The sequence below is a fragment of the Coffea eugenioides genome, unplaced genomic scaffold (genome assembly GCF_003713205.1).
Source record: "Coffea eugenioides isolate CCC68of unplaced genomic scaffold, Ceug_1.0 ScVebR1_66;HRSCAF=323, whole genome shotgun sequence".
NCBI lineage: Eukaryota > Viridiplantae > Streptophyta > Magnoliopsida > Gentianales > Rubiaceae > Coffea > Coffea eugenioides.
The window spans coordinates 123,660-139,598 of record NW_020864529.1 but is presented as its reverse complement, the minus strand read 5'-3'; the positions used below and the strand labels follow the sequence as shown (position 1 = coordinate 139,598).

The window sequence follows — 15,939 nt, the reverse complement described above, 5'->3', positions numbered from 1 at the left end:
CACTAGCCCAGCAAAATTAATCAAAGCTACACTCAATTAAACATCACTTGATCTTGTCCAAATAATATTAATCAATTTGCATTACCTGGGTAAAGGCAGCCTACTTAGGCTCAGCTTAAACTTGTAATTACCCAAGTTTCATCCGAGTAACCAACAATAACAAACTCTAAGAAGACGAGGCCAACACAACACAAATTAACGAAATGCTGATAATCATAATGCCAAACATATAATTCGCATTTGAACCAACCACACAACCAGAAACACAAGCTACATGAACTACTAAGGACCTATATTACAGTGAGAAAAATTCAATGCAAATGAACCAATTTACAACCCCCAGTAAAAAGGAACCAGTTATGACAATCAACATCAAATGTTAACCACCTGAATGAGCAGAACAATGCACACGTGTCAAATTTCTCAGAAACAAAGGCAAAAGCATTACAAATACAAGGGTTCTTTAGCACTTCAAGGAAACTTGATTCTTACTGTGTGAATGGTTTCAATATGCGGCCCAGCCCAAATTTCGGCCTTCGCCTTTCCTTTGATAGCCTAAATAAATGAACAAATAGCACAAACATTGGTTGGTATTCAAGCAATCTTACCAACACCAGAAAGGGAAATAAAAGATTTGAAGTAAAATAAACAAATATACCTTCTGTAACAATGCATCTGCAGCAGGTTTACCATGTTCTTCCCAGTGCTTCTCCAGAAGCATCTGTTAAAAATCAATAGTCACAAAACATAGTATAGTGAAGAACCCAAGTCTCATGCTCCAGAATACCTGGTAACGTGTTAAATGAACTGCAAGCCAAGGTGGAAGCCATGCACCATGAACCTGATTTTGCATAAAAAAGAAGCATGTTAGCTTGGAAACTGAGATAGATCATTGTCCATTTAAATATTATATTCAGTGATATTGTCTTACAAGCACTGCCAACACCAAGTTTTTCAAGGAAGTACACAAATTAAAACATAAAAAGGGAAGATTCCACAAGAACTCAACAACATGCAGCGTAGATACCAGTAGCATATATCAAACTTTACCTTCTAACATTTCAGGGAAAAAAAGGTATATATCAACACTTGCGCTGAAGGTTGTGTAACTTAAATTATTAGAAATTTCTTTTGTGGAAAAAGAATTTAAAAGTTAATAAAAAAGATAAGGCTACCAGCATTTCGTGAGAGTTACAAAGGCACCAAAGGCAAAACTTTCATCAAGCAGAGACCAAAAAACATCACTTGCAAAACACCATAACTAGCAAAAAATTCTAAGAAATGGAGGACAATGATAAAAATCCGTACTATTATAGAATATTCTACCATTGACTAATCTCAGAACTTGTGGAACCAACATATTTGATTGCAAAAATTAGCTAAAGGAAAAAGTAGTGGCCCCAATTTTGCCAATGCCAAAATTTATCAAAAGAGCAACAATTGCAATTCATTGAAAACTTTCTTGTAAATACAAATTCTGGTCCCCTTTCCTGTGACTTGAAGCTTTATGCCTGCTTGTGCCAAAAATGAGCGGTGCTTAATCGACCCTCACATGAATCAGGACATACATACTTCTTGCTCTAGACCAGTCCTCTCAGTGAGTATATTTTCTGTTCCCTATAGCATCGTATATTTACTTTTTCAAACTTCAATAAATCTACTATTAGAAGAACAATGTCAGTAAGTCAAAGCTTGCTATCCATATCCTGACTCTATATCTAAGATCCCCTTTTTGCCATGATTTTGCAGTGGAGGGTAAAATAATTCAAGAAGTCAAAGAATAACAATTTTTATCAAGTCATGAGACCCCACTTCATCTTGCCCACCACCAGAGGGACTACTTAAAGTGAAATAAAAAAAAAAAGTACAGAAAGTTACCTTTCAGAAATCATTAACCGATTCCTCAGTAAAGCATTCTGGAAGAGAATTGAACATACAACAGAGCTCAAAAATGGAGTTTCGATGGGCATTTCCAGCATCATAACATGTTTTTGAGCATTAGGATTCAATTAGGATTCAACTTTCTCCTATGCTATCATTTAACAATAGATTTGAGCTACAATCCTCGCTTCAGCAGTTAATAATAGCTTCTACTTCAATGAAATCTAATTTTCTACATTCCCAAAGCTCATTTGTTTCTAAACCATCTTTGTACAGAGGATAGGTGTGTAGTTAATTCAGTAAAACAGAAGCACTGGATATTTTTAATTTATTCATGTGTACGAGGAGAGCTAGATTGTGTAAAAGCCTGTAGAAATGTAATAAGTGACATTACACACCAGTCTCCCCTTCCACTTTGGACAGAAATATTACCATCAGCATTATTGTCAATGTTGAATATGTCTAGATGCATTAGCTAACATGTCCAGACACATTAGCTTAATTAGAGCTAATAGTTTAGTTGTAGTAATTAGCTTAATTATAGTGATTAGATAGCCTAATTATAATAGCTTGATTTTAGGATCTTGATTGCTTTCAATCTTGTATATACCGCTGTATTTCTTATTCTATACGAAAAAGGTTACTCCCAAAATATATCTCCCCTCCTTGTCTTTCATGGCATCAAAGCTATGAGAGAGAAACTTTTAGAATTTTTATTTTTCGATCCTCTCCCCCGGTGATTTTACCTGATGTCTTTTTTTTCTGATCTATCATCATGTCTATATCCGACACATCTGTAACATCTACATCCCAATCCACTACAACAACTCCTCTTATTGTTAATCCATCTATTATTGGTTCTACAATTATCACAACTGAAAGATTGAAAGACAGTAACTACTCTCCTTGGGTCTCCAATGTCAAGTTATGGTTTTGGGACAAGGATACAGAGATCATCTCACTACAAAATCTAATGATACTATGGTTAATCGATCCATGTGGGAGAAAATTGATGCCCAATTGTGTAGCATGCTTTGGCAAACTATTTATTCTTCGCTAAAGCAAATTTTTCATCCACATAAGACTTTAGTGTTTGGGAGTAAACCAAAGCATTATACACCAATGATATCTCCAGCGTTTATGCTATTTGTTCTGATCTGGTGAGCCTTACTGCCCCATGAAGACTTGATATGTCCATGAGCTCTTACTTAGACAGAATTCAAGTTATCCTTTCATATTTCAATGAGTTGCTGCCTCTTGCTACACTTCAACAAGAACAACTCTCTCAAAGAGGTACCTTTTTTATGCTTTTGGCTCTTTTTGCCAAATATTTGGCCATCTGTGATCAGATCCTTGCTAGCCCTATCTCAAGCATTTTTTAGACTTCTACGAATTCTTAATGAACCACTATCATCTACATAAACTACAATGTTGACTCATCTGTTTTGGCATCTCAATCTACCCAAAGAGGAGGCTGCAGTCATGGCTGCGACCGAGGTGGTTACAATGGTAATAGAAACCATCCTCATTGTGACCATTGTGAAAAGGTTGGGACACACAAGATCATTGTTGGCTCTTGCATGGACGTCATCCACCACAAGTAGCGAATGTTTTCCAATCTGAGAATTGTGAAAGTTTGAGACATTTAGGGTTTTCAAACAAGAAGCCTGAGTATTGAGGATTTTGAAGTGGTTTGCAGCCAAACAGTCTTCCACGCTTACTGCCTCTGTAGTACAAATTTGGTAATGCTAGCACCTATGTTTCTCAACTCCTTCTCTTGGTCCATAGGTTTTAGATTCTGCTGCCACAAATCATATTTTTGGTAATCCACATCTTTTCTCTTCACTTAGTAGTTCTACTTCTCTACCTAACATTACTCTTCCTTCCATGCCATTTGAGCTTGTCCTTACCTAGCTGTCCTTTTAATTTAGTATTTATCCGTCACTTGTGTCATTGCCTTAAATGTTTAGTTACATTTGATGAGAAATCTATTATTGTACAGGATCGCGGTACGAGACGAACGATTAGCATAGTGTGAGTCACAAGGTCTCTACCATCTCTCTTTGCCAACACCAATAATTTGTTCTGCAGTAGATGATCTTTTACTAATTCATAGTCGTTTGGGTCAGTCAAGTTTAAATAAACTTCCGAAGATGCTGTCATCCTTTACTATGTCTTCTTTAGAGTACGAGTCATGTCAAACTTGGAAAACACACCCATGGTCATTTCCCAAAAAGGGTTAAAAATAGAGCTGAATTTCAATTTTCTTTAGTCCATTCTGATGTTTGGGGACTAAGTTGTGTTACTTCCACTTTAGGATACAATATTTTGTTACTTTTATTGATGATTATTCACGTACTTGGTTGTTTCTTATGAAAAGTAAATCTAAAGTGTTTTTTGTTTTTCACAACTTTGTTTCTGAAATTCAAACACAATTTGGTGTTCCCCTAAGAACCTTGTGAAGTGATAATGCACGTGAATATTTTTCCACTCCTTTTTAACCATTTATTAGTTCCAATGGAATTATTCACCAATCATCATATTCTCAATACCTCACAAGAAAATGGATTTGCTAAAAGGAAAACTAGATATTTGGCAGAAACATGTACTTCACTTATTCATGCGAACGTTCCACTACGTCTTTAGGGGATGTTATTCTCACTGCATGCTATTTGATTAATTGCATGTCATCATCCGTTCTTAATAATCATCTATTCTTGAGTATTTTTCTACTCCTTTTTAACGATTTATTAGTTCCAACGGAATTATTCACCAATCATCTTGTTCTCGATACCTCACAACAAAATCGGGGAAAACTAGATATTTGGCAAAAACATGTATTTCACTCAGTCATGCGAACGTTCCACTATGTCTTTGGGGGGATGCTATTCTCACTGCATGCTATTTGATTAATCGCATGTCCATCATCTGTTCTTAATAATCAAGTTCTATGCTCTCTTATATATACAAGTCAACCTCTATTTTCTATTTCCCCTTGTACATTTGGTTGTACATGTTTTGTTCATGACTTAACTCCAGGGAAAGACAAGCTATCTTCTCCTACTCTCAAATGTGTATTTTTGGGTACTCTCGAACACAGAAATGGTATAAATGTTTTTTTCCTAATCTCAAACTATACACCATCTCTGCAAACGTTATGTTCTTTGAGACTGCTCATTTCTTTTCTCATAATAAGTCCAATCATTCTACAATCACCGAGGATATTCCTGTCTCTACTTATTTCGTTCCTCTTACCCATGAAATCGACGCTAGTCAGTAGCTAATGAACCTATCAATCCATCCAGATCACCGCCACTTATCATCGATGTGATCGTCCTTAAATAAAATTCTGAATGATGGTGTTGAAGAATCTACTGAACCACTGTTCTGACTCCACCTACCACGGTCCCACCTACTATTAGTCCACTTATTGCTGTCAAAAAAGATGTTCGTTCCACTCGAAATTAATTTCTAAATGATAATTGTTTGAGTTATCATCGTATTTTTTCATCCCATTATGCCTATCTGTCATTGTAGACAAGAAAATTTGTTTAGGGTGTGTTTGGTTCCCATAGAATTGGAGGCTTAGAATTAGAATTGGAGCATCAATTCCAAATCTTCGGTTTGGACGCTATCTATGTGAGAGAATTAGAATTCAATTTGAATTCTATGAGCCATCAATTCCACAAATTCAATTCTTTGGTAAGACCTAAGAATTACAATTCTAATTCCATAATTTCACCTCCTATTCGGGTTAGTACGCGGATCCTAGCGGGTAAAAAATTAAAACCGGGTCAACTAGGTAAGCGGCCCTCTCTCGCTATCTAATTAGACACTTTTCCTCAACCGCAAGTACCTCTAATCTAATTGCTCTGCGTCATCCCCTTCACCTCCACCCTAACATTTTCCCTCTTCCACCACCGTCTCCGGCATCGCTCTGCCACGCATCTACCCATCACCTCAGCAATCGCGAACAAAGTGCAGGATTCTCAAATATTTTGTATATATTGAAGCCGTCTAGGGGAGGATTCTCAAATATCTTTTACTGCTCAACTCAACGGTAAGCGCATTTTCCTTTACATTCAACGTTCTTCCTGCATTATATTCGTCAAATGAAGTTTTCTGTAACTTGATGGTTCTGGACATCCGACGATTTGAATTGTGTTGTGGGATTTGGATTATGATCGATATTTGTTTTTTTATTTAAAGAAAAAATAAATTTACTGCTGCTACTTATGAATCGCATTTGCTCCCCTAATATTTGTGAAATTAATTAAATAATAATAATAACAAATGGAATAGTAGAGGCTTTTTGAAGGATGAGTTGATGAGGATTGAGTGAGTGGCTTACCGCTTACTCTCACGGTAGAAACAGAAGCTTGCGAAGGCTTCTCTTGCTTTCAATTGCAAAAAGTGAGTGTTTTGGGATTCTGATGATTCTGATCCTGGATTGCATTATTTACAGACATTCTGCATACAGGGGGCTGCAATTTTGTTTTTTTGTTTTTTTTCTTTTTCTTGGTTGGTATTTTGAAGAAATAATTATACCTTTCCTTGCATTTGTGTGATTCCTAAATCTGATCACGTGAACTGCATTATATAATTTCATTCTATTTGGACAATGCATCTTTTATTGAGTTGTATTTCACTTCGTTGATTCACTTCTGATGTAATTAGTAATGAATGATTAAAGTAGTTATTTGCCTCTGTATTTGAACTTTTAAGCTTGCTCCTGATGCTGTATTTACATAACATTTCTTGAATTTGACATTAAAAAAAACACTACTAGTATCCAGTTTTTTTTCCCCCTTTTGTTTGTGGCTTTGTAATACATTGTTCATGGTTCTTTGTAGATTGAATATTCAAGAGATAATTTCTAGGATCTACATTCACATTACAGGCAGAAAAATTATCTCATTCAAGAACGTTTTGTCTACAAAAAATTACTGCTACAAGTTTAAAATTTCACTGCATTATAATGATTCGACCTCTAAACATCAGGAAGTGGCCTTGGCTAAGAACCTGACTTCGTGAATCATATCCACATGTTTAAGACTGATAATGGATGAAATGCTGAATCCGAAGCTAAAGTATCCTCCTTCAAGACACTGAGATCATAAACACAGAGAATGCAGATTACACCCTTTTTATAAAATCTATTTGTTGGCTGTTATGATCAAGTATATAACGTCTCCAGTTCACACTCCAAGGCTGTTGGCTGTTATGACCAAGTGTCAGATTAAAAAATCTTCTTAAAACCAGTTATACTCTTCTTAACTTAGTATCTAGAATCATAGAAGGAATCACAAATTTACTTTGACAGAGCGAATTTTTAGTTCTATACTGCAGTGGCTGTTGAAAAACTTGCTGTCAGGGCCTGAAAAATCTTTTATGTATCAGCTCAAGGCTGCTAAATTCTCGTCAATGGACATGGAATGTGATGAATGTTTGTTTTGGACTATTTAATGCTGTCATAAATTCTCTCACACACTCTCTCTTAGCGTATATTTAAATGTGTTTGATTGTTCCTAATATGTTACAGGAAGGCTTGTTTAACCTTGCCCTGCATTTAAGTGAAGTCGGTGCATTCTTCTTGATAGCAAAGTTGTGGGCTGACATGAAGTTGGGCATGCTTAAAGGCTGAAGATCGTCACTTCAGTCTTCCTTGTATCTGTGGTTTTATAAAGGTATTTATTTTCAAGCACTTAGAATGCTGTGAATAGGTTTTTGATGTGAAAATTATAGCTCTATCTCTGGCTTTCATGTTTCAACTATTGAGCTTGGTAATAACGGTTCAATTTTGACACTAACTAGAACAATTGTCCTGCAGTTCTTTGGTGTATGTTTCTGTATATAATCAATTGTTACGCATATTTTAAAGCTTATGTGGTGTAACAGTTGGGCTTTCCCTGCAATTCATTGCTAGTTAGGAAATTGTAAATAGCTATCTTTATCTCACACACACACACACATATATAGAGGAGTTTCAAGGAGAAGATAATTAATCTTTTTAGCTATCATTTTAGCTTCAATTGACTATGTAGAATTTAACACACTCACTTTTTAAAATTGACTCTGCAGCAGATAGTAGAGTTCTACGGGATGCGTTAGTTAGATCAGATCCATTAATTGTTCCCAAGGGTATGTGACAATTAGATATCATGTGTTTTTTTTCTTTTAACTATAAATGAGTAATAATTTGTTGTCTAACATTACAGGCAAGTACTTTCTTGTTGATGCGGGTTATGCAAATAGCTCCGGTTTCTTAGCTCCATATAGGGGAGTTAGATATCATCTTAGCGAGTGGTCTGCTAGTGGGAGGAAGCCTCAAAATTTTAAAGAGTTATTCAACCTTCGACATTCAATTGCTTGAAATGTCATTGAAAGGACATTTGGTTTGTTCAAGAAGCGGTGGGCCATTTTGAGAGATGCATCTTTTTTTGATGTTAAGACTCATGTCATGATAATTAATGCATGTGCCATCCTTCATAATCTTATTCGAGTAGAACAACCAAATGACCCTTACTTGGATGAAGTTGATGCTGAGATGCGAAGAGTACAACATGAGGTTGATGATGAAGATGAAATGGAAGATGAAAATGAGGAAAATGGAATGGAAGATGACGGTCCAAAAAACACGTTGTTTGTGTATTCATCTATTGAAATTTCTTGTAAGATACAAAACTCAAATATTTATAATAGGTACAAGTTATGACTTTCCTCCCAATTCATATCATAGAGTAGGCTTTTGATTTTCTAAAATTTAAAGTTCTTAACATTAAATTTGTATCAAGGTTTTAACTCGATAAATATTAACTACTTTTTAAGTTAGAATATACAATTATTTTTTATTTAATATAATTTAATTTTAAAAAAAGAATTTTTTTATTTTTGCAAAAAAGGAACTAATTTTTTTTCTTTTAAAGCTTTATTAACAATTAGTTAAATGCAAGAAAAAATAAATTATTAAAGGTACTAATTGGTTTTTTCCTTAAAGCTTTAGTAACAATTAGCTAAATGTTAAAAAATTATTATATAGTAAAAAAAAGAAATTTTTTATGTAAGGAAATATTAGTTGGAAACAATTCTAATTCCTAATGAATTCTTCTCTCATCCAAACAAAGAATTTGGAATTCCAAATAAATTCCGTATCAATTCTATGTATTTTCCAAACGAAAGAATTGCAAGGATTTGGATTTCTAATTCATAGAATTCAAATTCTATAGAATTCCAATTCTAATTCAATTCTAATTCTGTAGAACCAAACGTACCCTTAATATATTTAGTCAAGATTAAATGAATTGAGTTAATTTTGATTGAATTAAATTAAGTTAAATTAAACCATAGAGGTCCCTTATGTTTTGGACTGACAAATAGGGCCAGTATCATATCAGTTGTTAAATCAAATCAAATTTATAATGTCCATTTAAACTGAAATGGATTAATTCACAATTGACTATTTGGGCCAGCCTATCATAATAGTCCCAGTTAAATGGGTTTTTTGAGTCACAAGTCACCCAAATACAAGAAGATTCTAGAGAATCTCCTGCATAGCATTAAATCTGTAATGATTTTAGATTGCCTACATATCTTGGCTATAAATATAGGTCTTCCCTCAAGGCGAAAGACACATTGAAATCCCTAAATTCTAGAGAAAATCTATCCAATTTTCTTAAAAACTTTTTCCCTTAAATCCAAATCCAAATCAAGTCGGACAAATCCTCCTTCCATTCGTGTTGAAGACTAAAGATTCAAGTATTCAATGCCATTATCAAATCATACGTTTTCTACGCCCAAATTGAACGAAACACCCTCTTGATCGGAGGACAAGCCTCTTCCACCCTTCTATTGAAATCTTTTGAAGAGAAGAATTAGGGGATTAATTTCTTTGATTCAAGAAATTTCAGAGATATGTAATCATTTTATTATTTGATTTCGTTTATTTGATATTTGTGTAAGTTTTCTTGTTTTCTATTTTAGACAACAAAATTTGTGCTTACAATCATTTGTCGTCTATATCTATTTTTAAAACCATAGGTGAGGCTTTATGCCATTCTGGGTGGCATCAGACAAAGGATGAAATGGCTGCTATCGACTCCAATAACACTTAAGAGTTGGTTCATCTCCCACATGGTAAATCAGTTATTGGTTGTCGTTGAATTTAAACTATTGAAGTTGGTCTCGAAGGTAAAATTGATCGTCTTAAAGCTCGTCTTGTGGCTAAGGCATATACTCAAATTTGCAGTCTGGATTATACTGACACCTTTTCTCCAATAGCCAAGATGTCCTCTGTTCGTCTCATACTATTCATGGCTACTGTACATCACTGGCCATTGCACCAATTAGACATAAAAAATGCATTCCTTCATGGTGAATTGCAAGAGGAAGTTTATATGGAACCACTACCAGGCTTTGTGGAATCAGTGTTTTATCATCATTCTCCATCGAAAGGTAGCATTTATCCTGTTTATGTGAATGACATTATTATCAAAGGACAGGATCATGAAGGGATTGTTTAGTTAAAAAAATATCTTTTTGGCCATTTCAAAACAAAAGATTTCAACAAGCTTTGTTATTTCTTGGGCATCAAAGTTGCTCAATCTAAAGATGGTGTTATTATTTGTCAACAAAATATGCCTTGGATATTCTGGAGGAGGCAAGCATCTCAAATTCTAAGCCTGTTGATAGAAATAAGTGGCAAAAATTCACTAAGGTTTATAGGAGGCATGGATAGGATGTGTCAAGTGCCCAAGCATTGATTTGGCATGCTTTTGATAACAAGGAACCAACTTGGGAGTTAGTTTGAATCCTATCGAGTTTGTTTTTTGATTTTCACCAATATGGGTTTTTTAGTAACTTGGTTAGCTGCAAGAATTTTATGTTTATGGTAATTTTCTGTTTACTAATTATTATTGGTTGTTAGTATTTTAGTTATTATGAAAAATAAAAAAGCTTTCTAACTTTCTACTAGAATTCTATTCTAGTTAGGAATCCTAATTACGATTTTAGTTGGCTTTGTTCTAGCACCTATAAATAACAATTTTTCCACAAAGAGAAGTTAGATTTTATCGTTAATAAAATTTTCCAGCAGACTCAATGTCTTTCTTAGGATTGTGTGATACATCCTAATTTAAGGTGTGATACCTAAAGATTCCTAGAAGTGATTTCTAGAATTACTAATCAGATTTTCATCTTCTTAAACATATTTTCTCATCCTACTCTTCCAAGTTGTTATTTTAAATTAGGGTGAAATTCGATATCTGAGCTTTTCTACAAAGCTGTTGTGCCTACCAAGTCTTCATGCTGCGTCACCTATGTATACCCCAATGGATCCTAATGTTAAATTATTGCTAGGACTGGGGAAGCCTCTTAATAATCCTAGAAAGTATCGAAGGCTTGTTGGACGATTAAACTATCATACAGTAACGCAATCTGACATATCTTCCATGTTTCAGTTATCAGTCAATTTTTGGACTCCCCATGTGATACTCATTGGAATGCAGCAATTCACATCCTTAAATATATCAAAGGAGCACCAGGCCAAGTATTGTTAGATATTGATAGAGCAAACATGCAAGTAATTGGTTACACTGATGTATAGGGAGGATCACCTATTAATCGTCATTCTACCACAGGGTATTGTTTTCTTGTAGGTGGATAACTAATATCCTGGGAAAGTATAGATTTCTAAGGTGTTTGAGGTCGCATGCGATGCTTCTCATGTTGGGATTGGTGGAGTTCTTAGTCAAAAAGGTCATCCTATTGCTTATTTTAGTGAAAAGTTGAATGACACAAAGCAGAAATACTCTATTTATGACAAGGAATTCTACGTTATTATTCAATCTATTCGCCATTGGCATCATTATCTTATTTTATAAGGAATTTGTGCTATATTTGGATCAAGAGGCCCTCAAATAAATAAATTCTCAGAAGAAGTTGAATCATTGGCATAGCAATCTTTCTTGCAACAATACAATTTGGTTGTCAAACACAAGGCAAGCATTGAGAATAATGCGGTTGCTGCACTTAGTCGTGTGCATCTTATTCTTACTGCTATGGCTATTCAAGTGGTTGGTTTTGATTCACTTAAGCAAGATTATCCTTGTTGTAGAGATTTTTTCATCCATGATGACTATCTTTTCAAGGAGACTCTGCTTTGTGTTCCTAGTGGTTCACTAAGGGAGGAGTTAATTCGGGAATTACCTGGTGGAGGTGCTGCCGGACACTTTGGGCATGACAAGACAATTGCCATGGTGCAAGATCGTTTATATTGGCCAAGTATAAGACATGATGTTGGCAAGATTGTTGCTAGATGCCGAGTTTGTCAATTGGTCAAAGGGCGAAAGAAAAACACTTCTTTATATGCCACTACCCATTCCACATGAACTGTGGCAGGATTTGAGCATGGATTTTGTTGTTGGACAACCAAGAAGATTGCAAGGTAATGATACTATACTAGTAATTGTGGATAGATTTTCGAAAATGGCTCACTTTCTCCCATGTGCTAAGACTTCGAATGTTGTCCATATTGCTAAGATTTTCTTCAAAGAGGTAGTTAGACTTCACGGACTACCAATGACTATAGTTTCAGATAGGTATGTGAAGTTTATGAGTTATTTTTGGCGGATTTTGTGAAAGATGCCGCACACAAAACTCAAGTTTTCTTCTTTCCACCCACAAATAGATGGTTAGACAGAAGTTGTTAACTGCAGCCTTGGTGATCTACTTCGGTGTTTGGTTGGTGATCATGTTTCCACTTGGGATCAAATGCTACCAAGGGCAGAATTTTCTTATAATAGTTCAATGAATCGATCAACTAGTTATAGTCCTTTTGAGGCTGTAACGGGAAATAATCCTCACAAACCAATTGATTTGCTTCCATTATCAGCTAGCACTCATCCAAGTGCTAAAGTTGAGGCTTTTCTAAGCATATTTTGGATATACATGATGAAGTTCGGCGCCGGATTGCTATCAACAATGAAAGGTACAAGGAACATGCAAATTTGAAGAAGAAATTTGTAGAATTTGAAGAAGGGAATGAAGTTATGGTTCGTATTTGGCCAGAGAGATATCCTAAGGGCGTCTACAAGAAGCTACATTCAAGAAGTGCAGGTCCTTTCAAGGTTCTCAAGAAAATCAGCTCAAATGCTTATGTTTTTGAGTTACCTGCAGATATGGGGATTAGCAACGTGTTCAATATTGAAGATTTGACTGCTTAGAATGGTCATTTAGATGATTCAGCAAATACGACTTCAAAGGCTGCTCTTCCACCTCCTACATGCTTACGTGAAGCAATTGAAGATGTTCTTGACCACCAAATTGTGTCAACTAGAGAGGGCCGCTACCAGAAGTATCTTGTTCATTGGAGGGGCCGACCACGTACAGATTGTACATTAATTACCGAATCTAAATTTCAAAATCAGATCCAAATTTCTATGAGAGGTATCAGGCTGTTAACTTGCTAGGGTCGAGTTTTCTCAAAATGGGGAGAGATGATAGAGATAAGTGGCAAAAATCCACTAAACTTTATAGGAGCCGTGGGAGGGATGTGTCACATGCCCAAGCAATGATTTGGCATGCTTTTGATGACAAGGAACCAACTTGAAAGTTGGTTTGAATCCTATCGAGTTTGTTTTCTGATTGTCACCAGCAAGGGTAATTTAATAATTTAGTTTTCACTAGCAAGGGTATTTTAGTAATTTGGTTAGCTACAGGAATTTTATGTTTATGGTAATTTTCTGTTTAGTAATTATTATTGATAATTAGTATTGTAGTTAGTATGGGAATAAGAAAGTTTAGCTTTCTAGCTTTCTGCTAGAATTCTATTCTAGTTAGGAGTCCTAATTAGGATTGAAGTTGGCTTTGTTCTAGTACCTATAAATGGAGAAGTCCAATTTTATCGTTAATAAAATTTTCCTGTAGAGTCAATGTCTTTTTTAGCATTGTGTGATACATCCTAACTTTAAGTATGATGCCTAAAGATTCCTAGGAGTGATTCCTGGAATTACTAATTAGATTTTCATCTTCTTAAGCATATTTTCTCATCCTACTCTTCCAAGTTGCTATTTTAAATTACGGTGAAATTCGATATTTGAGCTTTTCTACAAAGCTGTTGTACCTACCAAGTCTTCATGCTGCGTCACCTATGGATACCCCAATGGATCTTTAAATTATTGCTAGGACTGGGGAAGCCTCTTAATAATCCTAGAAAGTATCGAAGGCTTGTTGGATGATTAAACTATCTTAAAGTAACGCAACCTGACATATCCTAGAAGGCTTGTTGGACTGGGGAAGCCTATTAATAATCCTAGAAAGTATCGAAGGCTTGTTGGACGATTAAACTATCTTAAAGTAATGCAACCTGACATATCTTCCGTGTTTCAGTTATCAGTCAATTTTTGGACTCCCCGTGTGATACTCATTGGAATGCAGCAATTCACATCCTTAAATATATCAAAGGAGCGCAACAGGCCAAGTATTGTTAGATATTGATAGAGCAAAGATGCAAGTAATTGGTTACACTGATGTATATTGGGCAGGATCGCCTATTGATCGTCATTCTACCACAGGGTATTGTATTCTTGTAGGTGGAAAACTAATATCTTGGGAAAGTAAAAAACAAGATGTGGTTGCTAGATCTAGTGCCAAAGCTGGATATCAAGCTATGGCTATGGCTACATGTGAACTAATATGGCTCAAACAATTGCTCAATGAATTGCATAGGGGACTCCTAATCCAATCAAGTCGGTTTGCGATAATCAAGCTACATTCAACATTGCCTCCAATGTAGTCTTTCATGAGATGACTAAGCACATTGAAGTTGATTGTCACTTGTGAGAGAAAAGTTGATTTCCAAAGTCATTAAGATATGGCTTCTTAGTTCAAATGATCAACTTGCAGATTTTCTCACTAAGTCACTCAGAGGTCCTCGAATAAAATATGTGTGGCAAGTATGGTGCACATGATTTATATGCTCCAGCTTGAGGGGGAGTGTTGAATATGTCTAGCTGCATTAGCTAATATGTCTAGATACATTAGCTCAATTAGAGTGAGTACCTTAGTTATAGTAAGTAGCTGAATTATAGTGATTAGATAGCCTAATTATACTAGCTTGATTTTAGGATCTTGATTGATTTCAATCTTGCATATATATGGCTGTTGTATCTATTATTCTATATGGAAAAAGATTACTCCCAAGATATCTCTGTCCTCTTTCGGTCAAGAAACATAGTAAACACTACTAAGAGAACTCTTTAGCCCTGAATTATTATGAAACGTCAACTCAATTGTATCTAGATGCAAATCTCCAACTCCTCTTGGCACTAGTGGCTTAATGTTGTTTTAAGCTAAATATTGGTAGTTGCTTTAATCCATAGCCGCTGGTTCCAATAGAAACTGGATGAGAACAGAATGGGGCAATTGACTGCTCAAGACAATTCACCACTTCCAAGTTTTCTTAACTCAGGCATATTTTAAACGCGAAGAAAGTGAAGGAAAGGTAGCCACTCTTTCTTTTCTGTGTCTGGTTTGCTAAAAAGTTATTTTATTACCAACATTTTTCTACATTCTGTTTCCCACCATATCATAGGAAAATTAAGTTTGATACACTGTTTAGTAATAACCACCAACTCGTCAAAGTTTTCCTTACCAAACAAAGATATAAATTAGGGGTAGCAATTCGGGTCAAAATCAAGTTGGCGGGTCGGGTTCGGGTCAACCCCTCAGAAAATCTGTTGACTCGAGCCCGACCCGCCAACCCGTGACGGGTCAGGTATGCTGACCCGAACCCGAAAATTTCAGGTTGACGGGTTGACCCGAAATGACCTGAAACTTAATTTTAATTTATTAATTTATCACTGTAATTTATAATAAAATCAATTTCTCACAAAACTAATTACATAATCAAGTAATAAAAATTTAAATAAATAATTCCAAACCAAATCTAAAATAAATTAAACATCGTAAAAGTGTTTTATCCCAAACAAAATATAAAATAAATTAAAACAGTATAAAAGTAAAAAATAATATAATATATTATTTGTCCAAATATAATAATTT

General features: G+C 35.2%; 1 protein-coding gene and 1 long non-coding RNA gene across 4 annotated transcripts in view; one reads left to right on the top strand and one right to left on the bottom strand.

Annotated features, from left to right (window-relative positions):
- The window catches only part of LOC113758725, a 40,797-nt gene that overhangs the window by 5,047 nt on the left and 19,811 nt on the right, over positions 1-15,939 (bottom strand). For both annotated transcript variants that reach the window (XM_027301455.1, XM_027301456.1), the window contains exons 6-8: positions 788-841; positions 659-721; positions 493-555 (exon numbers count right to left, since the gene is read on the bottom strand). In XM_027301455.1, coding sequence (XP_027157256.1) covers positions 493-555; positions 659-721; positions 788-841 — 180 coding nt within the window. The remainder of the gene's footprint in view (positions 1-492; positions 556-658; positions 722-787; positions 842-15,939) is intronic.
- On the top strand, positions 5,699-8,479 carry LOC113758726. 2 transcript variants are annotated; one of them, XR_003466842.1, is made up of 3 exons: positions 5,699-5,941; positions 7,424-7,568; positions 8,418-8,479. It is a non-coding gene; the product is annotated as an uncharacterized LOC113758726 (long non-coding RNA). The 2 variants fall into 2 exon arrangements; XR_003466843.1 differs by lacking the exon at positions 8,418-8,479 and adding an exon at positions 8,100-8,232.